The sequence below is a fragment of the Podarcis melisellensis genome (assembly GCF_964234715.1).
Source record: "Podarcis melisellensis genome assembly, chromosome: 4".
Taxonomy (NCBI): Eukaryota; Metazoa; Chordata; class Lepidosauria; order Squamata; family Lacertidae; genus Podarcis; species Podarcis melisellensis.
Window position 1 is genome coordinate 50,989,930 of NC_138531.1, and position 23,751 is coordinate 51,013,680.

The 23,751-nt window shown below is 38.8% G+C and overlaps 1 protein-coding gene across 2 annotated transcripts in view; it reads left to right on the forward strand.

The window, feature by feature from the left end:
- Positions 1-23,170, forward strand: part of BRWD1 (bromodomain and WD repeat domain containing 1) — a 43,261-nt gene extending 20,091 nt beyond the window's left edge. Inside the window, exons 20-42 of one of the 2 annotated variants that reach the window (XM_081908709.1) lie at positions 327-420; positions 1,402-1,542; positions 1,866-1,951; positions 2,769-2,961; positions 3,898-3,996; positions 4,817-4,924; positions 6,189-6,313; positions 6,401-6,483; positions 6,896-7,007; positions 7,603-7,664; positions 8,667-8,822; positions 9,054-9,174; positions 10,235-10,360; positions 11,531-11,606; positions 12,642-12,683; positions 12,863-12,997; positions 14,404-14,556; positions 14,969-15,138; positions 15,845-16,074; positions 16,958-17,122; positions 17,629-18,513; positions 19,173-20,057; positions 20,776-23,170. In XM_081908709.1, the coding sequence (XP_081764835.1) occupies positions 327-420; positions 1,402-1,542; positions 1,866-1,951; positions 2,769-2,961; positions 3,898-3,996; positions 4,817-4,924; positions 6,189-6,313; positions 6,401-6,483; positions 6,896-7,007; positions 7,603-7,664; positions 8,667-8,822; positions 9,054-9,174; positions 10,235-10,360; positions 11,531-11,606; positions 12,642-12,683; positions 12,863-12,997; positions 14,404-14,556; positions 14,969-15,138; positions 15,845-16,074; positions 16,958-17,122; positions 17,629-18,513; positions 19,173-20,057; positions 20,776-21,818 (5,290 nt within the window). In that variant the 3' untranslated portion in view covers positions 21,819-23,170. The remainder of the gene's footprint in view (positions 1-326; positions 421-1,401; positions 1,543-1,865; positions 1,952-2,768; positions 2,962-3,897; positions 3,997-4,816; positions 4,925-6,188; positions 6,314-6,400; positions 6,484-6,895; positions 7,008-7,602; positions 7,665-8,666; positions 8,823-9,053; positions 9,175-10,234; positions 10,361-11,530; positions 11,607-12,641; positions 12,684-12,862; positions 12,998-14,403; positions 14,557-14,968; positions 15,139-15,844; positions 16,075-16,957; positions 17,123-17,628; positions 18,514-19,172; positions 20,058-20,775) is intronic. The other variant, XM_081908710.1, reaches the window with a different exon arrangement.
- Positions 23,171-23,751: the final 581 nt, after the last annotated feature.

Sequence of the window (23,751 nt, forward strand, 5' to 3'; positions counted from 1 at the left end):
TTGCCATAACTTTAGAATCCAGTTCTCTTTAACCTTTCATGTTCATACTATTAACTCTAGATTAGAGCCTCTGGGTACGAGCTATAATACTGCTGTTCTACATGCTACTTAGTTTTATTTCTGTTCTGCTTCTCATCCAGTCACTGCTGCCAAAGGCCAGCATTAATTGAAACGCTAGCCTGTCATTTTTACATAGCATAAAACTGGTGTATACATGCATCAGCTTTCCTTCAAACCAGAGTTAGCAACAGAACTGTATACTGTAAGTACTTTACCTTTCACTGATGTGATTCTGCTTTGACAACTGTTTAAAATGCATTTTTCAGAAATCAAATGGAGTATAGGGTTGCAAAAGGAGAAGAAGAGAAACGCATATATACAATGGAACAAAAAAGGAAGTTATATCATTCATCAGAAAAGGTAGGAAATGTAAAGTATAGAATGTCTTATGAGTAACATGAGGGTTCACAGGTTGTTACTCAGAGAACATATTTGAATGCAATAGAACTGTGTGCAAAGCTTGCTGAGTGACAGAGATGCAGCAGTGAATGTACAGTGGTACCTTGGGTTACATATGCTTCAGGTTACATACGCTTCAGGTTACAGACCCCGCTAACCCAGAAATAGTATCTCGGGTGAAGAACTTTGCTTCAGGATGAGGACAGAAATCGCACGGCAGCAGTGGGAGGCCCCATTAGCTAAAGTGGTGCTTCAGGCTAAGAACAGTTTCAGCTTAGAATCCGTATACATTATTTCCTCAAATCTCTTCTATGCTCTTAAACGGCTTCTTCACATTTCAACCAGGAATAAATGTGACAGTCCCTGTCATCTCCAGTTAGGACTGGGAAGGACCCATATCTGGAACCCTGGAGAGCTGCTGCCAGTCAGAGTAGGCAGTGCTGAGCTAGATGGACCATGGGTCTGATTCTGTCCAAGGCAGCTCCATCTGTTCTAATGTAGATACAAGAAAAGCGAAAAGAGATGATAGCACTCAAACACCTGAAGGACTGTTGCATAGGTTGCTTGTTCTTTGCTACCTTAGAGGGCAGGAGTAGATCAAATTGACCTAAGTTACAGGGTAAATTTCAGATGAATATTGGTAGAAGCTTTTTGACACTGGTTCAGTGGAACCAGTTGCCTAGAAGGCTTGTAGGTTCTCCCATGTTAGAGGCCTTCAAGCAAAGGCTGCACAGCCTTCTGTTGGGGGGTGCCCTGACTGGATTTCCTACATGAGCAACTGGCTAGACTAGATCACTACAAAGCCTCCTCTATGATACTGTGACTACTTGAATGTTTTTCAGTTAGAATTTGACAGATTAGGTTCCTTGTATCTCCTTTCCAGTGATTTGTAATGCATACTTCCACCTCTAACTTGGCTCTTCTTTAATGGTCCTAATTCAGAGTGACTCAGAAGATTCACTGATACAATCCAAGAGAAGGCTTTATAGACGCAAATATGCTTCGTATCAAGCACGGAATAAGATTGAACAATCTGATTCTTCTAGTGAAGATGGAGATGGAGGTTCAGGATTCATTGAACAGGTGACTGCTCCGATTTCATGTTGGTAATTAAAACTATCAGAAATTCTGATTTCTATTTGTTTGTTTTCAAAGCCCTAGCTTTTACCAACAAAGGCAGGGTAGATACAATTAGTATCATTTAGATACAATTAGCAGAGCCCCCTTCAGCGCAGATAATAAGTAGGAAGCTGACATTTTAGTGATGCATTTTACTGTGTTGTACTATGTAATCAGTTCTTTCTTAAATATTGTTTTCTTTTGTTGTAATTTTGTAAATCTTCAACCTCGTGGTGATATAAGAGAAAGAATGAACAACTCTAAACATTTTCCCATTTTTAATCTAGGAGGCAGAAGAAAGTGATGGGATGAATTTGTCTTCCCATGAGGAAGAATGGAAGAGTGACAGCAGAACCAACAGTGATAGTTCCAGGTAAAATCGGTTTCAAGTATCAGTTTGTGATGTTTGTGAGCCTTGGCAAAACTACATTTTTCCTTCTGAAAGTAACTTTTATTTGGGGGTGGGGAGATTATTTGTGATACAACTAGATGATGTGCTGGAAATAATGCTGTTTGGTGTTTAGCAGCAAATTAAGGGATGTTGAAAAGTCAAACTTCCCAGATTGTTAGATTTTAATTAGTACCTTGCAGTACAGTGGTACCTCTGGTTGCAAACGGGATCCATTCCGGAGCCCCATTCGCAACATGAGCAGAACGCAACCCGCGGGTCGCGATTTGCCACTTCTGCGCATGCGCGTGACATAATTTTGAGCGTCTGCGCATGCGCAAGTGGCAAAACCCAGAAGTAACCCTTTCCAGTACTTCAGGGTAACCACGGGACGCAACCTCAAAAGATTTAACCTGAAGCATCTTTAACCCGAGGTATGACAATGACACACCCTCTATACTGGGATGTTTCAGTGTACTCTGGTGGAAAAAGGGAGAGAGAGGCAATCTCTTCTGCAGACTGTGTTCAGAGCACCAGGAGATGTACTACCAAGAAGAGGGAAGAAATTGCCCCCTCTTTTAGAACTCTATAGTTGCTCATTGTAGTTTGAATGTTTGAAATTCTACGTACGTGACTTTATAGCGTGCCAGTTACAGAACTACTGTTGAAATTAACATTAACAGTCAGCTCTGAATAATATCCAACAAACTTTAAAACTAATTCAAGTGCAGTCAGTTCTGAGCTAGTAGAGATCTCTAACTTGGCTGTGTGTGTTTCCCCTCCCCCTCTTCCCCCCGCTCAGTGACTCTTCAAGTGAATATTCTGATTGGATTGCTGATGCAGGGATTAACCTGCAGCCTCCTGTAAGAAGCTCTCGGTGCCAAACTATTAAATACTGTAGTTCTTCTGAAGATGAAGTACCACTAGGAAAAATGTCTACACGAAAGAGAAAGAAAAAAAGACGGAAAAAATACAAACCAAAACAGCACGAGGAGGTAGTGATTCTGGTTTTTGTCAGTTAATGTGATTTAGATTTTTTTCCATGCTTTGAAGACATTCTAAAAATTATTAGTGTATTTTTATGAACAGAAGAGCACAGGAGCATTGCAATCCATGACATGAACATTGTAATGTCCTTGTTGGTTCATAATGCTATTCCAAACCATGGCTTAGCTTGAACAAGGAAACATGCTTAAAGGTAATTGCAGCCCTATTTAAAGTGGACCTAGCCACAGTGATACAAACTTTGGTTACAGCCAGGTAACACTGCTGCAGGGATGAGGATCCTGTGGGTCTCCGATGTCATTGGAGTCTTCCCATCAGCCTTAGCCAGATTGGCAAATAGTCAGGGTTGTTGGGGTTAAGTCCAGCAACAAGTTGGCTTGGAAAATTTACCTGGTGCAGAATGATACAGCCAGAGCACTTGTGGGAGCTGGACCTTGATATCTTATAAGACCTATTCTGTATCAGTTGGCTGTCTGTTCATTTCTGGGACCAATTCAAGAAGCAGCGTTTCATTTTCTAAGTTCTAAATGATTTGAGACATCTGAAACGTCACCTACATCTGTAAGAGCCTGCCTAAGCATTAAAATCAGGAGACCCTGCTTTCTGGTCTGCCTTTGAGACCTGTTGGATGGATGGAATAGAAAGGTTAGGGCTTGCCCTGCACCTTTGGCACTCCCTCTTCAGGGATTTGCAAATGACCTCATCTCTGAAAAAACTCTGAAGTCTCCTTTATTCAAGGCTGTTTTTGGCTGAATTGTGCCGTACTTGGGGGAGGGGGGAATAATTAGCTGCTTATGGGGGTTTGTGTTTTGTTTTATTTTCATGTGACTTAGAAATGTAAGCTGCCTTGATAGACAGATTAAAAACCTTTTAAATAAATTAGCAGTCATTACGCTGTGTGGGTAATCCTTTATAATGATACACAGGTGAATGTACCCCAGCAGTCCTGGGAAGTTCAGCCTCCTGACTGGATAACAGATGTCAGACTCCGAAGGTCTCCTTTTGTTCCACAAATGGGTGATGAGGTAAGGAAATTTACACTGAATCTAAGCTTGATCTGGTAAAAGTAGCATAGCTAGCCTCAGTCCTGTGATTTGCTATGTCTTGGAAAAGTAGCCATCATCTGCAAGTAGCAAGCTATGCTGTGCTGGTGCTCTCTTGTAAGGATTCTTTAGCTTTTAAAACTACAAGGAGGAGGAGCCGCCTAAAAACAAAAGCAGAAAACAAGCTTGGATTGGGTACTAGCATGTCAGGCCACATGCCCAGCTTTCCCCATTCTGTCTTAAAAGGTTTCTGGACCTTGAGGCAGAAGTGATGTGACTTGTTTGCATGTACAGTGGTACCTCGGGTTAAGTACTTAATTCGTTCCGGAGGTCCATACTTAACCTGAAACTGTTCTTAACCTGAAGCACCACTTTAGCTAATGGGGCCTCCTGCTGCTGCCGCGGCGCCGGAGCATGTTTTCTGTTCTCATCCTGAAGCAAAGTTCTTAACCCGAGGTACTATTTCTGGGTTAGCGGAGTCTGTAACCTGAAGCGTATGTAACCCGAGGTACCACTGTACAGCTGATGTGAATAGCAGCATATCATAATTGGTTCTTGTGCTCAGCTTTATGCTGTGAATGGAAGGATAGTGTAGGAGTGGCTGGTTTCCTTTTCCCTCTTTCCATTCGACTTGGATGACTATGCAGTTTTGGCATGGGGGAATTGGTGAGTGAAACAGCCAGTGGGTAGCCAGCCCCCTGTTAATGTAGCTAGCCTTGCAAGTAAATAAATAGAGAAAATGTTTCTCAGTTAAATTAATTTTGAATTTCATTCACTGATTTAAAAAAATCATTTTTGTTAGGCGATATATTTTCGACAAGGCCATGAAGCCTACCTTGAAGCAGTGAGGAAAAGCAATATTTGTCAACTGAATCCTCAGAAGGAACCATGGAGAAAAATGGTTCTTAGGGTAAGACTGGTCCAGCATGGGGATTTGCATGCTACAAAGTACTTTAAAATTCTTCTCATTGGTCCCTTAAAGGAACCAGTAAAGTAGGCAAGGATCAGGCAGAGGTGAGCCTAGTGAACTTCATACATATGTTGTAGAGCCGGAAAAAGGGGCAACCCAAATTATGAAAGGGTTAGAGTAGCTCCCTTCTTAGTAAAGGTTATAATGTTTGGGGCTTTTTAGTTTGTAGCTCAGGAAGACTTGAGCAAGCCTCAGCTGGAACCCGAAGTCCTTTATAGTCCTTCCTGTCTGAGAGGATACAATGGCCAACCTGGGCAGAGTCAGTCCAATTTCACAGCAAAATGAGAAGGCATTGCAGATCTGCTTTACCTAGCAGTAAGCCCCACTGAACTCTGTCAGACTTACTTTTGAGTACTCATGCACAGGTTGCACTATACATCTTAAAATAGGTAGCCCTTTTGACAAAGCGCCACTCAGTAACACGGTTACACAAATTTATGGTGTAACTGCACATTGAATATTGTTTACAGTTCTGGTCACCTCACTTTAAAAAAGACAATGTAGAGCTAGAAAAGGCCCAGAAAAGGGCAACCAGATGGATCAAGGGAGGTGATAATGTATATTTTAAAATCAATATAGGGAAAGTTTGATTAGGATCCAAAGAACCACAAGCAGAAAGGAAATGGCGTGCAAGGTGTAAAATAGTTCTTCCATAAGTGGAAAACACCCTGCTGCACCTTTGGATTTAATATCATCTCTGCCTTCCATTTTCCCCTGAAGTACATTTATCTTAATCTGTTCATTTATAGAAACAGAATTATGCCTGTGCTTTTGAATTGGCCAGTGTAGCAAAAGATTGACCCTTAGGAAGCTTAAGCACTTGGAAATGACTACAGGTTACATAGTGTTTTGCTTCTAGGATTGGGGCTTTTCATGCAGAAGGTCAGTTTCAGTCCCTGAGATCTTCACGTAGGGCTGGGAGAGAATTCTAGAGAGCCACTGCCAGTCCTTGTAGATAGTAGTGAGCTAGAGGGTATGACTCTGTTCCTATGATTTGAGTTTTGAATAAGTTGCCCAGTGGGAAATCTAGTAACATATACCTATCAAAAATCTAAACTTTGGGTTGTTTTTTTGTAAGGTTATGATCTGTCTTAAGTTTGTGTTATGCCCATTGCTGCTGGACTTTGTTTCTATTCACACTTCATATACTGTGAATAATTGCACTATTATTAATGGGATTCTTTATTATATGTCCATCTGCTAGGAACAAGAATTGGTAAAAATTGTTGGGATACATTATGAAGTTGGGCCTCCTACACTGTGCTGCCTTAAGCTTACCCTTATGGATCATATTACAGGACAGCTTCTAGACAAATCATTTTCCCTCAAGTATGTATTTTTTTCCCTTTAAAAAAAAATGCATAATACAGTTAGTCTGTATACATTTGAAGACTAAGTTTTAATTTTTTCTCCTAGATACCATGATATGCCAGATGTTATTGACTTCCTTGTGTTAAGTCAGTTCCATGATGAAGCACGACAAAGGAACTGGCAACCTAGTAAGTATTTTTGTAATAATGCCGTACCCATGTGCCACCAAGCACTGCAACTAGGAAAAAATGAAAGACAATTTAGAACGATTCGCTAGCTGAATCATGGGGTGGTTTGTTGTTATGATTCTAAGTTATTTCTTTATAACTGATAGGAATCGAATATTAATGTTACAGGATCAATGATTTTTCAAACCTTGCAGTAGTGTTTGAATTCAAGAACTGTTATAGATAACGTTGATAGTCTACAAATTAAACCTGTGTTGGATCATGTGACTGTATTATTGTGTTGTAATTGACCATTTGTATAGTGAATGAAGCACAGTATTTTAATAGTCACATGTTGCATGTGCAATCCTAGACTAGTTTTTTTAAAAGTTAATGCGGAAGAACTGTATAGCATCTCATGTCTTTCCTACAGATGATCGCTTTCGTTCAATTATTGATGATGCCTGGTGGTTTGGAACAGTCCTGAGCCAAGAGCCATATCAGCCACAATACCCTGACAGCCCTTTTCAGTGTTACAGTGTTAAGTATGTGTTTTTAGCATGGTTACTTGAGTTTGATAACGAAGGTTGCCTTAAAAACAAAAGAGCATTCGTACTTTAACTACTGTTAGTAATCTTTCGAAGGCATGTCAGTGTTTATAATAAACCTAAAGAGGAGGAGGAAAATGGACTCTTCCTTTTCTTCTTTGGATTTGCGTTGAGCAAGAATGTAGATGCAGAGGCAGGCCACAACGCCAGCTTCCCAGCAGCAGTGTCACTGTCACTTATTAAGAGGGAGAAGGTCTTGGAGGTTGGGGCTGTGCACGTATATCAGCAGAGCTCACCCAGTGCTCCCACCAGTGCATCTGCACTGATGTTTGTATGGAGCATGTAAGAGAAAAGGATTGTGACTCTCTGAAGTTAAGAGTGGGAGGGTGCGGAGCAACATAAACAGAGAATTTTAAATATATTTTGTTGTTCCCTTTCTGTAATTCTTTCACCATGAGCAAGTTTCCTAAAATATTTTACCTTAAAATATAACATCAAGTCTGATCTGATCATTACTGGGGATTCTTTCTGTTTGAAAATACCTTTACATATCTTTAACATTTATTTTATTTTTGTTTATTTTTAAAAATAGATGGGACAATGGTGAAACTGAAAGACTTAGCCCATGGGACATGGAGCCTATTCCAGACAATGGTATACAAAAATCAGATGATGTCATTTTTTCTTGTTGAACAGACAGACAATAAATGGGTTAGGAGGTCAATAAACAATTGTGGGCTTGTGGGCTTTTGTTCTTCTGCTACTACCCTTCAGGGAACGTTTATGTGAGGATTGGGCATTGCTAGTTTTTCAGAAACCAGTGATTGAGATTCATGGGTGCACCAGACACTTGCGGGCCTCTTCGTCCCTGGGAGAGGGTAATCTACAAAGTTATGCAGTGATGAGCCTGAAAACAAATGTCTGCATGAGTTTGCTGTGCTTGCGGGTATATTGTCACTAGATCTGGCTAGTAGATTTTGTGAAGGATCGCTACTTGTCAGCATGTGTGCTTATCCCCCAGTCTACAGGCAGGAAGATTTCCTGTCTAAACTAAAGATTGGCATATTTGCTCAAGATGGAGCTCCACCAGTAGTTATGCTTTGCAATTATTTAGCAGTTAAGCAGGTTTTAATAGCCAGATTTATTATACATAGGCTAGAGCAGGATTAGGATTTTACCCCAGGACATATAATGCCACGGGGGCCGAATTAATTCGATCAGCGGGCCAGATTAGGCCCCCGATACAGTCTTTGGACATGCCTGGGCTAGAGTTTTGGATCAACCAAGCCCTGGTTTTGCCTTATTTTACTTAACTAAGTAACAAATAATTGGACACTGATGTGTTGCCTTGCCCTTTAAGCAAGTGGGCAGCTTACATTTTAGCTGTTGCCTCTATACTGTACCTAGTCTTAAAACAAAGGACTCATTGAAGTATTTACAGAACTCCAGATCTAGTTTGGACACCTCTCTTAAGGGAATTGATGTTGATAGATCTGAACCTGAATATTCAGTGAACAAAAATCAAACTTACATTATTGTCACGTGCCTGGCTACCTCTGACTTTAAAAGTTTATATCATAAGAAGTGTAATTTAATGAACTTAGTGCATTTTGTTTTGTTCACCTAATGTCTCCTGTATTGCTTGAAAATAACTAGTTGATCAGCCTGTGGAACTGGGAGCTAGTGTTTCTGTGACTGCTGAAGAGATGGCAAAATTATTATACAAACCTCAAAAGGGAGAATGGCAGGGGAAATCCCAGAGTGAAGAATGTGAACGGATTATCCGTGGAATTGATCAGCTTTTGACACTAGGTACGTATCTAGAAATCTGGTACCTTTTCCCCATCATGTTTGTGTAGTGGATTACTACTACTGTTTACTAGTACTGCAAATACTCAGACTGTGTTCCTGTCTGACAAGTTTTCTAAAAGGTTGCTTAATCTGTTTTTAATTTCTGAAGGACTGTATGTAAATCTGTGATGTATGTAAATTGAATACATTACTTCAGATGCTTCAACTGTTGTTGTTATTTATTTATTACAGATATTTCAGCAGCATTTGCTGGCCCAGTTGATCTGAATAGGTATCCAAAGTACAGTACAGTAATAGCTTATCCAACAGACCTTTGGACTATCAGAATGAGACTTGTCAACAGGTTTTACAGGTTGGTCTGAGACTGCACTAGAAGGATGATAGCATATCCGTCTTATAAAATTGCTGAAAAGTTAAGCCAGATGTAATATTGCATATTTTGGAAATCCTTGGTACGCTCCTTTGCTGAGGTACAGTTCAGATGAGGCAACATTATAACTTCAATAGGAATTGGATGTTTACTACCCTTAAAATATGGCAGACTTTTGGTTTAGCTGCAGTACCACAGTTTTCAATATTTCTAAATAGCTTTTAGTTACCTACGCATTTAGAATTTAGCATAATATACGTAGTTCACCTCTTACGCAAGGGTTAGGTTCTGGAGGTCCAAGTGCATGCGTGAAAACAGGTAAAGCCAGGAAGCCCTGGAAAAAGGCTCTCTGCAAGGTGGATGGCTTCCCTGGCCTTGGGAAAGTGATGCAAGTGCTCTAGGACTCTGCAAGAACCCTTGCTCCTTCTTCCTAAAGCCAGGTAAGCCTGCAGTCACAGAATTGTGTGGGATAGATGGGGGAAGGGGAAACACGGAGAGTGGGTTTCCCATTCATTCATTCATTCATTCATTCCCTACCCTCCCATGCAAAGCTGTGATTGCGTAAGATGCAGGTTACCTAAATACAGATGCCTGACTGGATCTTTCCTTTCTAACACAGTGAGAAATAAGCTGTACATGGGAGGGATTTTCTGGTGGCTTGAGTAAAGATAGGGTCACAGTTGTACTATCAAGAAATAGTGGATACAGAATATGTAACTGTCATAAAAGTAAGCGCAGGGTAGGTGGTGATGGAAATGGGAAATAATACCTTCAGGAGGTTTAAAAGTGTGAAGTGTGAATGACACTGATGCACTTTTGCATGAAATGATCATTGTTAAAGAAATTACTATTCTACTGACATGAACATGGAGTATGTCTCGATTCAGCAAGAATAGGAGCTTGTTAAAACTCCATGATAAATGAAAAGCAATATTTTTTCCACTTAAACATTTCCAGTTTTAGTGACTGAACATTTCCAGATCTAGTTGTTATATGATATTTTTCTCCTGATTAAAACTAATCTGTTTACTATTAAACACAGGAGGCTTTCTGCATTGATTTGGGAAGTAAGATGTCTTGAGAGCAATGCTCGGACCTTCAATGTGCCCAACAGCACTATTGCTAAATCTGCTCAGAAAATCACAGATCAACTCTTAGAATTCATTAGGTAAGCAATATTTCAGGATGAAATATTTTTGGTTTTTTGTTGCTTAAAAGGAAATCAGAATTGTCTTACTTCTGGTCATTGCTTATGACTGTGGTTTACATGTCAGTGTTCAGAATTTTTTTTTTTTTGAAAATAATATTTATTAAAGTTTTACAAGTTACAAAAAGAAAAAGTAAAATCACCATATTAAACAAAAACAAAACAGAATAGATACAGTATTCACAGAAGGCTCTTGTCTTCTGTAAACAAGAAGAGGAAGGGAAACAATTTTTATTTTATTTTTTGCTTTGCTTTTTTCAAATTCTCCCCTTTTCCTGGTGAATTAGCCACACAGCCATTTTTGGATTCAAGTTGCTTTAGCCGCCCAATCAGGAAACCTCTGATTATTTTGAATGTTCCTCTTTTCTCTCTTGCCATCTTCTCAGCTTCATTTTCCTGCCAGCTGGGCTCACTCCTTCTCTGTCTATTGTGTGTGTTAATTGCTTCATTCTTCTTTTGTCATTCTCTTTCCATTGCCTTTTCTCTTTATGGCATCTTTCTTCCTTTTCATTTTCTATCCTCTGGTAGGTCCCAGCTGTGGCTGTGTGGCTAGTTTGCCATGAAAATGGAACGTTGGTCACCATGAAGGGGGCTTTTCTGACAGACAACATCACACAGCCATGCTGCAGCCTGTAGTCATTTGCTCATTGGGGCTACACAGGTCTGAAACACAAATATAAGACAAATAACAGTACCTATTTTTCTGGTGCTGTGGTCCAATTCTAGAGGTATATTAACTGAGAAGATCTTTGGGGCTTGGCCAGAACAGAAACTGAGAAGACTGTGAGAGGGAAGGAAAGGAGTAGTCATCTTTAAAATAAATCAGAGGTTTTCTGTGAGGACTCCTAGAACAACATGAACCCAGCAGTGGTTGCTGTGTTATCTACCAGAAAAGGCCCATTCCATTCTTTTGTAGATCCTTTGCCACCTCCTATACTATTTCAAAGAGTCCCTGAACCCTCTGAAGTAGATTCATGGGTGTGTACAGGGGACTGCACACAGAAAGGGAAATCTGCTAAAATAACCCTGTTTTTCATTGAAGAAGCCTCTAAGGGCATTAAAGAAATTTCCACAAGTGAAGGCAACAGAACAAGATACAACCTATTGTAACATTACATTTTTATTTTCCAGGAATCCAGATTGTACAGATATTTTTGAGTTGTGCATTGCAACTAACAATGGGGACAGCATTGATCCTGATTATCTGGTAATAAAACCTTATTTTTACCCTGCCTAGATAACTGCTAGCTCTTCCCACTTCAGTGCTATTTTATTAAGCCCTGCCCTTTCCCTTCACCCTATTAATAATAGGAGAGTAGGCTCAAAGTTGTAAGTTCATTGAACAGCGGGGTGGTGTCTGGCGCATTTTCTCTAAATGACAACTTAAGACCCCAAACCCTTGAGTAGAGCTTTCTAACAAAATATTGCTGTGTAGAGTCCTATTCCAGTTACTTCTATTCAACTGCTTCCCTACAATAGTTGGATAGCATTTTTGTGGGATGGGAAGGAATGAGTATGTGGATCTGCTGGTGTCCAATCCAGCTACATTAAAATATTGTGTGAGCAGTTCTCACTTCTGTATCTGGGGACATAAATTCTCAGTATGAACCTGAAAGTGTCCTATCTAAACAATGTGGTTCTCTATCCTTTTTTATCTCTGCTGTGTCCTGCCCCCCACCCCCATCAGTTAACATTCTGTGGTCATGGGGTCGTCATTGGGATTTCTGCCTCCCTTGCCTTGCCTTAGGTTTTCCCAACAAAGACTTTATACCTTGAGGGAGTTCCCTCTTAGGTGGTGGTGGTGGTGCTGGTGTTTTGTAAAGATTTGTTTATATTCTGGCAACCTCCAGAGTCTGATGGTGAGTAGTTTGGGATAGAAAAGCACAGGAGCAAATACATCTGAATCAGTATTGGAAGGAACGCTCTTGATCAGGGGTAGGCAACCTAAGGCCCATGGACTGGATCTAGCCAAATCGCTTTCTCAATCCGACCTGTGGACGGTCCAGGAATCAGCTTGTTTTTACATGAGTAGAATGTGTCCTTTTATTTAAAATGCAGCTCTGGGTTATTTGTGGGGCATGCCTGGTGTTTTTACATGAGTAGAAAGTGTGCTTTTATTTAAAATGCATCTCTGGGTTATATAGTCTGGCCCACCACATGGTCTGAGGGACAGTGGACCGGCCACGGCTGAAAATTCTTGCTGACCCCTGCTCCTGATGAACATTTCTGGTCTGTTTTGTAGGATGATGAAGAGACCGATGTTCCCAGAGCACCTTTGAGAAGAGTAAGTCTGTTTACTTTGACAACAACCTTTGCCCAATCTGAGAGATAGTAGCAGGATTTTTCCATAATACTCCTACATTATACAGATGAATTCTAAATCCTGTGTCCCAGTCTATCCTAAAGGTTTGGCAGTCAATTCTTCCATTCTACATTTAGAAATACTGTATTTCTGTTTTAAAGAGTCGGGGCTTGAAGAGGAGACTCAGCTATGATGAAAACACTTGGAAGAAGCAATGTATGGAACTTGTTAATCTAATTTTCCAGTGTGAAGATTCTGAGCCATTTAGACAACCTGTCGACCTGGATCAATACCCTGTAAGTTCATATCATTATCATCGTCATTATCATTGATGTTCATTTCATATTGCATTTCCAGCATCCAGTGTTATTTCATATTACTATGAAAAGAAATGGGCAAGAGTTTTCTTGAGTAGCTTAGGACTCCAGTGTCAAATAGTTGCAGAACTATTTCCAGGGTTCTAACTGTTAAAGTGGCAGGTGGTCCTACCTAGCCAATTCCAGATCAGTCAGGTGGAATAGTGACTACCTGTGGCTTTATGTTAACAGTGACAATAATGTAAAATAGAATTTGTGTTCAACATATAAGCAGGCTTTGAAATCCCAATCTTATTTATTCTGAGTACTGGAAGGCCTTGGGTATTTCATGGACAATGATTAATGTCAGTTTTGGATGATTATTGATTTAAAATATATCCTGCTTGCTTCAATATATCAAGGTGATTAACAATAAAATTAAAACAATTATAACACAAAGCAAAACCACACTAAACCAGCAAAACGAATTGAGAGAGAGAATAAAGACAGCATTAATGAATTAAAACAATTCATTTAAAACAATCATACCTCAAAAGTCTTACTGAAAAGGAAGATTTTAGTACTTTAGTGGAAGGCCATTAGAATGAGCTCAAGAGGGACGGAACTTAATAGCTTGGGTGCAGCCATTAGGAAGGCCCTCTGTGTGATTCAAACAAGATGTGTGTTGAGACATATGAGAGGATCTCTGTTGAAGGTCATGTTAGGCAGGCAGGTTTATACAGGAAAAAGCATAATTACTCTGATTTAACCTTATCATAATCAAAAGTAGACCCACTAAAATCTATGGGGCCAACACTGAATGTGATTCAACCCATTGGGAATATTAATTTCCAGGCCTGTCTAGGCCCGCTAATGTTTTTAAATGTTTCCAGTGTTCCTTCAGATATTCTACAAAATTAGTCCATTCTTTTTGTCCTAGGCCTAGAATAGCACTGGTGATATAGTTAGGGTAAAGTTTGTAATAAGGGAGATGAATAAATTAGATAAAGATATAAAGACACAGAAAAGATAATAGGTAATGATGGGAAACCGGGGGAGGGGGGAGGTCCGAGGGTTGAGAACCTCCAAAAGATAATGTTTGTTTGTGTTGATATGAATGTAAAATGTAAGCAAAAAAAATCAATCCTTAAAATAGTTTAAAAGGGAATATTACTTTCCAAATCTATGTTCAAGATGCTTGGCCAAAGTTGACAAATATAGTTGCTTCTTTTCAGTCCCTAGGAAAATGTATGTTAAAGTCACTGGGATCATTTAGCACAAAGTGTGCTCCTTTTTTTGTTTTGATTTGTTTTAAATTGATTTCAGGTTTACATATCTGTGTATAAGAAACTTCACCCCATTCCCCACATCTTAAATAATGGAGTTATTTGGATGTCTTTATTTAGGACTACCGAGAAATTATAGACACACCGATGGACTTTGGGACTGTGAAGGAGACATTAGAAGCTGGGAACTATGACACTCCAATGGAACTTTGCAAAGATATTAGATTAGTATTTAGCAATGCTAAAGCATACACTCCAAACAAAAGATCCAAGGTAATGTTTCTGTGCCATTTACCTAACTTGTCAAATCAAGAGGGAGAAAGGAAGAAAGCAAGTGTCCAAAAAGAAGCTGATCACCCTATCATATGTTATATAATTGCAAATCTGTCTCTGAATTAAAGGCTGCACTCTTACTCCTAAGTAAATTTGCATAGGATTTCTGCCTTAATGAACATATTTCATTAAACTAGATTTTTTAAAAGTGTATGGTCCTATGTTGTGTGTAGTAGAAAGTACAGTTAGTACATAAATCTCTCATAATTTTTGTTCACTGCTTAAATATTTTGTATCAAGCAGTTTATAAACTCTTAAAATAATAGTAATAAATTTTTACAATTGGATCACCAAATGCAAGTGTATTAAACTTTTTTTAAAATTAAAAATTAACATTTCTTTTGCAACCTAGATATATAGTATGACATTGAGATTATCTGCACTGCTTGAGGAAAAAATGAGGAGAATTATCTCTGACTTTAGAACTGGACAGAAATACAATGAAAGATTGCGAAGAAGTCAGAGGCACAATAGGAAGCTGCAGAGTCGAAGTAAATTACAGCAATCTACCAAAACACTCAGGTAAATCTTCTTCAATCTGAGGGTGTTCTTCTTTGGCAAAAGCTATTTGAGGATGTGATTGAGATGTGAAGATTGCAGTCCTATAATGCACCCTTACCTTAGAGGAGAAGTAAAAAGGCATAGGTTTGTGCTGCTAGATAAACCATGTAAATCAGTTCATCTGATTAACTTGAGGTTTTTGACTGATGGAAGGAGCATAGTTTCAGTGTAATTTTGGATACTTTCAAAGGTTGTGCAGTGGGAGTTGACCTCCTGCTCCCCCCCCTCCCCTGAATACTCTCAAAATCTGCTCTGGATTCTGGTGTATAGTGCTTCTCACATGTTTGATATGTTGAGGGACATACTACTACTATGTTGAGGTACATTTCTACTAAAATGAGCTTTCAAGGTAATTTCATATTAAAATAATATAAAATGCCAACAGAATTTAAAGGATTTAAAACTTTAAAAATATGACAAAAGTGCAGTGCTGCTATTATACTGGTTAAGAGGTTTAAATATGATAAAATGAACATGTACATTGCTATGTTATAGGTGAGGCTTTCAGTTTGAGTACTTTGCATTGATTGTGTTTCATATTAAAATTAACTTAATACAATCTTAGTAGCATCTTAATGAGTGGGAAAGTACCACTGAAATAAAAATTAATTTTATAAAATGCAACCATATTCATGGACTGCATATTGTTTTCCTCCTGTTTGTCAAGAAATGCAAAGCAGAAGCAGTGTAAATCTCAGGGTAAAATTCAGTCTGAGCCAGAAGATTCTTCTAACCAAAATACCTCAAGCAGAAAGTCGTGTGTTACAAACCATAAAATGTATGCTGGCACCTCCAGCCGCAGTGTTGCCGGCATATCTTCTGATTCCGCCTCATCATTTGGGAAAAATGCACGAACAAGGAGCACAGCTGTAGCACACAGTTCTGCATTGTCATCAGGTGAGTGATCAGTTTGTGGGGAAATGGTTAAAAGAAACTTTTCTCTCTAATTGTAAACACACCCTTTGTCTTGCGGTTTAAAATTGCTCTCAACTCAAGCAGACATAACCTTAATGATAGTAAGGTAATCAGACCGTACAAAATTCTGTCATTTTCCAGGTATTCTTACCTTTGGCATATTGAACTTTAATTTTTTATGCTGTACATCTTTTTGTGAACTGTAAAGTGGAAGTGCAGCTTTACATTTCTTAAATGTATACTTCTTCTGTATTTCTTAATGTACTTTGTCTTTTGACACAAGCTTTTGGCCATGTTTGCTGAGCAGATGGGAGATGCTTTAGAATGTTGAGAATGGGAAAATAGAATTTGATTGACTTAAGAATACCAAGAGTAATATGGAACAGTTTGAACGCATTGACATATCTGCAGTTCCTAGACATTAGAACTGAACCCTGTGGTCATCATCTGAGGCCTTTCTTCATGTGCCCCCTCCACGAGAGGTCTGGAGGGTGGCAACATGAGTACGGATCTTTTCTGCGGTGGCTTCCCATTTGTGGAATGCTCTACCCAGCAGGGCTCATCTACTGCCTTTATTACATATCTTTAGATGCTAGGCAAAAGCTTTTCTCTATAGCCAGGCACTTTGACTGATTAAACAATCTATGGCCTTTAAAATGTCTTTGTGTATGTGGGGTTATTGGTTTGTTATTTCTTTGTGTTCTTATTTTCTATTTTTGTGTTGTAAACTGCCCTGTGATCTTCGAATGAAGGACTGTATACTACTACTACTACTACTAATAATAATAATAATATAAAATATCTTTGAAGAAAAGGGGAAATCTGTTTTGAAGTCTTACTAGCATACAATTATTTACCTTTCCAGAAAGTGAGCTGGACCACTCAACAACAGCTTCATCTTCAAGTAGTTCAGAGGAAAGCAAAGAAAGTTCTGCAGAAATCTCATCCCCTATAGTACATAATGGAATATCCAGGAAAAGAAGTGATTTCAGAGTTACTAGAAACAGAGTCTATCAGCAAAAGCAAATGGGTAAGAGTAATTCAGCTAATGTTCATTGCAGAAGTTGGATCACTGCTTCCATTATTCCCAAGTGTATAGTTGTGAATTTACTTTGAAATCTACTTTACATTGGCACAATTGAGATCCTCAAGGTATCTTAATGGCAACAAAAATAAAGAAATATAAAACCAGCACATAAACAATGTCTGTAAACTATCAAAAACAATAATATTAAAAGCAATAATCCTGGTAGATAATGGAGATGCCATAGTGCACAGTAGTATACAGTTGCTACTCAAATGGTTATCCAGAATATTGAGCTTTAACTAGCTTTCTAAAAATGCAAGTAACTCTGGCAGGTCTGCCTGGGGAAAATGCTCACCTAATGAACAGTTTCCAGGGAACACATTTCATTCAGTAAGCGGGACCTGTGTGTATTGTTCCAGAGCTTTGCATGGTTCTGAGCTTAGTGACAGGCAAATTGTACACATTTTAAAATGTTCAACATAAGTAAACCTCCTCATTTTTGTGTCTAGCTTATCAAGAGAATGGAAATAGCCAAAGAACTACCAGAAAAAGAATATCTGAAAGAGAAATGGATAATTCAAAAGAGCTGTATGAGACTTTTTGTAACAGATCTGGAAGGCACAGAAAAGTTCCACGTAGAAGTGCTACTGTAGCAGCTAATAAATTAAGACTGATGAGTGATGTAGAAGAGGAGCTATCCAGTTCAGAAAGTGTTGGTATTGGAAGCAAAAACAGAAAACTGCCTCATCGCAATGCTTCTGCTGCAGCCAGAAAAGTATTGCTAAATGACTCTGAGGAAAGTTCCATACAGTCTGAAAGTGACAAGGAAGTAGAAGAATCTAACCGAAGGAAAACCTTCAAAGCTGGTTCAGGTGCTGTGGCTGTTCGAAAAAAGCATGCTAGTGAATCTGATAGTGGGAGCTCAGATTCTGAAAATAGTGTGCAAAAAACACTAAAGGGTTGTCACGTTAATGGCCAGAGGCAGTCACAAAGAGCTACCCACTGTGCATCTCCAAAAATAAAATCCCCTGTTGAATTTTCAGAAGATGACTCAGAGGATGGGAGCATTCAGAAAGCTTCTTACCAGTTACCTTCTGCATCCAGAAGTAATAACAGAAATATCTCTGAGGCAGATTCTGAGCCAGAGAAATGCAATGGTTTAGAAAAACAAACCTGTAAAAGAGTATCAACTCATTTCAGGAAAGCTAAGGTATTAAGTGACTCGGATGAAGGACTGGAGTCAGGGAAAGAGGGTGAGCGTGTCACTTTTTCAGAGAGCAGAGGGTCTTCTAAGATGTCAAGACTACCCAAAGATAGGTCCAAGTGCTCATCTGATTTAGAGTCTGGAACTGATAGCAGCAACTCAACAAAAAGAAGGAAAAACACCAGGAAAGGTGATGTATTTTAAATGTATAAAATGTAACTTAATGCACACTCCAGATTTAAAAAGCTTTCCCCTTGTAGCTGCTCTAAGTGAAACTATCCAATATTCAGCAGAGTTTGAATTTTGATGAATAAATAATATCTAGATCATAATCCGGGATTTAAGCAGCACAACAGTTCTCAAGATAGCAATCCTGGTCGCTCCTAGTCACTAACTATTGCAGGCACGTTTGATTTCAAAGACCTTGCTTAACTGAATTTTGTTTTGAAGTAGTACATGCTATGTAATATTAAACTGAGGATATAGAACTTGTTTCTTAAAAGTCAGTATCTGGGGTGCTGTCCAGTTACAGAACTTCTATTTTCCCCTGAAAACTCCTCTCCTAAATCTGTTCTTTAGAAGCCCTTGAGAACACTTTGTTAGCTCAAGGACTAAAGTTTGTGGAACACTTGAGTGTAACATGGGGTTGATTTGTTCGTGTGGATGTGGATTAATGACAGGTGGATTATATCTTACCATCAGATGTATGCATGTACTAGCTGCTTAGCTTTAATAAGTAGTCTGTAAATGTACATTTTTTTTCAATGAAACTAGCTTTTGTTAATGTTTGATATTGTGCTATACATGCCAGGTCTGCTTTTATATAATAATTTTTGCATGTCTTTATAGAATGTGTCATCCAAGAGAATGGGTGCAGACGTTCTCCCAGGAAAAGGAGGCATGAAAGTGATTCTCAAGAAGAGGGAGTTTATAAAATACAAAATAGCAACCATCACGGTTACCGAAGATTGCCTCGTAAAAGTGCTACTGTGGCAGCTTATAAACTGAGGAACATAAATGATGTGGAAACCAGAGGCTTTGAAAATGATGAAAAGCTGAACCACCACAATGCAGTTTCTACAACTAGGAAGTCAAACAGTTCAGGGGATGGAGACCAACAGTCTGAAGGAAAAAATAGGAGATATAGCAGAAGAAAGTGTCGTCAGACTGAGTCAGCTGTTTCTGCTAAGAGATATGATAGTGAATCTGAAAATAGTTCAGATTCTGATAGTGCTTTAAGAAGAAACAGGCATGTTAAAGCCCATGGGCGCAAGCATAGAACGGTTTGTGATGAATCCCCTAATATAAAACCCAGGGTGGAAGTTTCAGAAAATAACTCCAAAAGCCATATGCCAAAGAGCAGAAGTCTTGATAAACCTTCTATATCTTTGCATAGTACTGTAGCCAGTTATGAATCTGAACTAGATTCTGAGTTAGACCAATACAGTGAGGAAGTTAAGAAGAAGCATGACTCTCGGAAGACTGTAGATTCTTTTAGTAAATCGAAAGACAAAAATCGCAGCAAAGCCACTGCAAAATCTGATGTAGATCATAGAGAGGATGGAACAGACTCTCTGCCAGAAACCAAGGAACTTTCAAGAAAGCCCAAATATAAATCCACAGTGGACTCCAGTTGTACTTCTGATTTGGAAATTGAATCCTGCTCCAATAGTAGTGATGCCACAACAGAGCAACACAAGAAAAAGAAACGAAAGAGAGAAGCTGTTAGAAAAGGTAATGTCTCATACTAATATATTTTAAATAAGTGCCTGAGGGAACTGGTAAGGCTAACACATCTATCTGCTGTTGGGAGCCAATGGACCTCTTAAAGCACTAGCTGGCTGGTGTTTAAAAATATATAAAGTATGTTTAAAACAGTATCAGCATTACAGAAACAGTGTCTAACACAAAAACTATTGGGGTATTTACAACCCTACAGTATTTATAGAAGAGAAGGCAAAACAAACCAAGAAAATGCCTAGGTAAAATACTAGGCTTTATAGAAAATAATGGCAATGATCTGGTGTACTGAAATAGATTAAGAGAGTCTCCTTATTGGTCAAAATAAGTGTTGCAAGTTCATCCTGAATGATCAAGAATTAGAATTCGAAAGTTAAAGAAGTGCCTGCCATGCTAACAGTGTAGTCTTATGCATGTCTACTCAGAAGTTAGTTCCATTGAGTTCCATGCTGCTTGCTCCTAGGGAAGTGTGTATGGGATTATTGGTGGGTACTTGCTGCCCTAGGCAGTGTGAAGTGTTTATAACATTAAAAGTCTGCTTAGAACTTTCATTATTAAAAATATTTTAATGGTGCTTAAGTTTCACAGTTGTACTGTTATCCTATACAATAGAGTTTGGTTTTGAATTATTACTTCAGTATATCATTTGTCTAAATGCACTCATATCTGTTGGGAATAAAGTATTTTGAAATTTAAAACTTTTCTCTTGTAGAATCAGCCCGAGTGATAAGGCAAAGTCCAGTATTACTCCGGAACAGGAAGAATTGCAGAAATTCTGCAGAATTGAATAGTGAAACGAACAATATCAAAACCCCTAATGGAAAGAAAATCCCACGCCGTAGTGCTACTGTGGCTGCAAGCAAAATCAAGCTAATTAGTGATGCCAAGGAAGAGTTCTCAAGTTCAGAAGTTAGATACCCTAAAAGCAGGTACCGAAAATTGCCTCATCGCAATGCCTCTGCTGCGGCCAGAAAGATGATATTGGATGTTGCACCTTCACCCTCTGAAAGTGAAGCAGAACTAAAGGAAAGTGAGCTCAGACAGAAACAGTTTCAGACCTCCTCTTACAGAGCTAAAAAATCTAGCAGAGAACCAGAGCAGAAGCATTTGGACTCTGAAGTAGAAAGTGTGGTGGAACAAAAGAGCAGACAGAGCAGAGCCCCAAGGAGACGATCTCTCACACCTGTGCGCAAAACAGTTCCTAAAGGGAAAAAACGTGCAGTAGAATTTTCTGAAGACGAATCCTCCAGTAGCATGTCTGCAGAGCACATAGATTCAAGCCAGCCACTACTTTCTGATAACCATAATGTTTCCAAATTGGAAAAAGAAGATAGTGATAGAAATATGAGGAGTACGACAGAGACTGGAAAAGGAGAGAGAAAACAAAGAAGTTCTTTGTCAAAAAACCCTGGAACTTCAAGGAACTCAAAACCGGAACCTGATGGCAGTTCCAATTATTCTTCTGCTTCAGAATCTCAAACAGACTCAAAAAATATTGACAGTAGGAGAACTAGAAAGACAAAAAAGAGGAAAAGGAAAGCCATTTCAATAGATGACACTTTAAATGATGGCTTTTCTGAACCTTCCAAAATACCGCAGAGAAGGAAACGGCCAAAAGTGAATGAAGAGAATGATTCTGAGGAATTGGACTATACCAAGTATAAAAGAGGGAATCGACGTTCCAAAATTAGAACTAGAAATGGGGGCAGGAGAACTGTAAGATATGCAGATGATGAAGATGACTGTGAAATGTAACCTTGACAGGAAAATCTAGCCCACTTTCCTTTTGCTAGTGATACTAGCAAGACGCTGAATCTTCTCTTCCTCTAATTCAGGGAATATATTTATATTTTTCTATGAAAAAGTTAAATGTGGAGGCTCTCCTTTTCATAATATGACTTGCACATGCCTGCCTATGTAGCAGCATTTAGCACATATGCCAAAATGTGCCTCATTGTAAGGGGCAAACTTTTGTCTTCAATGGTATTTTGCTAAATATAGTAAGTGGTGGGAGGGGGCTGAATAAAACATTAGGCAAAACACAGCTTAAAAGCTGTTTGTTTAGACAGTATTATGGTGCTGCAGAGACACTACCTATGTCTTACCATATTAGCGTGTTTAAAGAACAGATGAATGAACAGCCTGGTGTTTTAAGAACCCGTATATCAGTGACAAACTAGCCTCTCATACTGTATATTGTAAACAACTTAGAAGTGGTTACTGATTTAAAAACACACACCAGATATATGAGAAATAGGCACCCAAAGTAACAACCTGTTAAAATGAGCAGTTCTATGGATTTCTGAAAAACACAGCTTGAACTAATCGGTAATTAAGGGGGATAAAACACTTCCTGATTTTATAAATATGTCAATAAAAAGCTTTGCTGTCAGATATGTGGCTTCCATACTGTAAATTTGAGACCATTAGAATACAGGTGACCACTTGAGCCTAAAATTTTTCTTTGTGTGAATTTTTGTTACAAAAAAAGCAAAAACAAAAGTTTGTGCTTTTTTTATTCAAAATGGATTAAAACTTTTAATGCTAAGAGTGCTAGTATTTAAGGTGTTTTTGCTAAAGTTTGATGCCTAATTCCTTAAGATATAATTATTTATAACTTAGATAATTGGTGCACTTAAGCCACCCCAGCTCCTGATTTATTTTCAAAGTAAAGCACCTTCATGTTGGTGGTGTTTAGGTTGGCACTGTTGGAAACAAAAGTAATTTCACTTCATTATTGTATATCAAGAATGGAAGTAAATAGTAATACCACCCCATTTGGATTACCTTCTCTAGGATGTTATTTAAACTTCTTCCCCTTCCTGGGGAGTGATCTCTTTGCTTTGTATGACCCCCATTTGTTCTAATTCTGTGAAAATTCTGTATAAGTATACCAGGTATTTAATTTATCTCTGTGGGTTTCTTGAAGTTTTATTTTGAGAACTATTAATTCAGGGTTGTATGCGGGTTGTTTTTTTTTTTTATGAAACAAAACCCTGAACTACTGTCCTAGAAAGCTGGTTTTTTGTCTTCCACTTCTTGATTTCTCAAGGTAAAACTCCGGATAACATGGTTTGTCTATTAATAAAAGACTCCTAGTGATCAAAGTTCTTTATTTTTGTATGTTTAGTTAGAAACTGTACTTGATATGGATAAACTTGCACATTCTGTGTTTAAATGAAGCTTCTTTGGAGTAGATTTGTTTGTTTAGAATCCTTTCCTCCTGGCCATAAGAAATCCTAGTTTCTTCATTACAGAGTTCTGCATAATGGTACGTCTGTGACCAATCTTCCATATTAGTTCAAGTAAATGACACCTGCCAACCATTCATTGTGGCTGCCAGAGGGGTCGGATGCCAAGGGTTCTGATGTCACTAAAGTAAAGCATACATCAAGAGTTGCAAGCTTATGGATTATTCATAGAATCATAATTGTAGAGTTGGAAGGGACCCTAAGGGTCATGTAGTCCAACCCCTTGAAATGCATGAATCTCAGCTAAAGTATCCATGGCAGATATCCATCCAACCTCTGCTTAAAAACCTCAAATGAAGGAAGATACTTGTCAATGTCCTTAAATTCTGATGGCCAGAACTGGACACTGTGTTCCAGGGGTGGCCTGACCAAGGCAGCATAGCGTGGTACCGTTGCTTCCTTTGATCTGGATACTATGCTTATGTTGATGTAGCCTA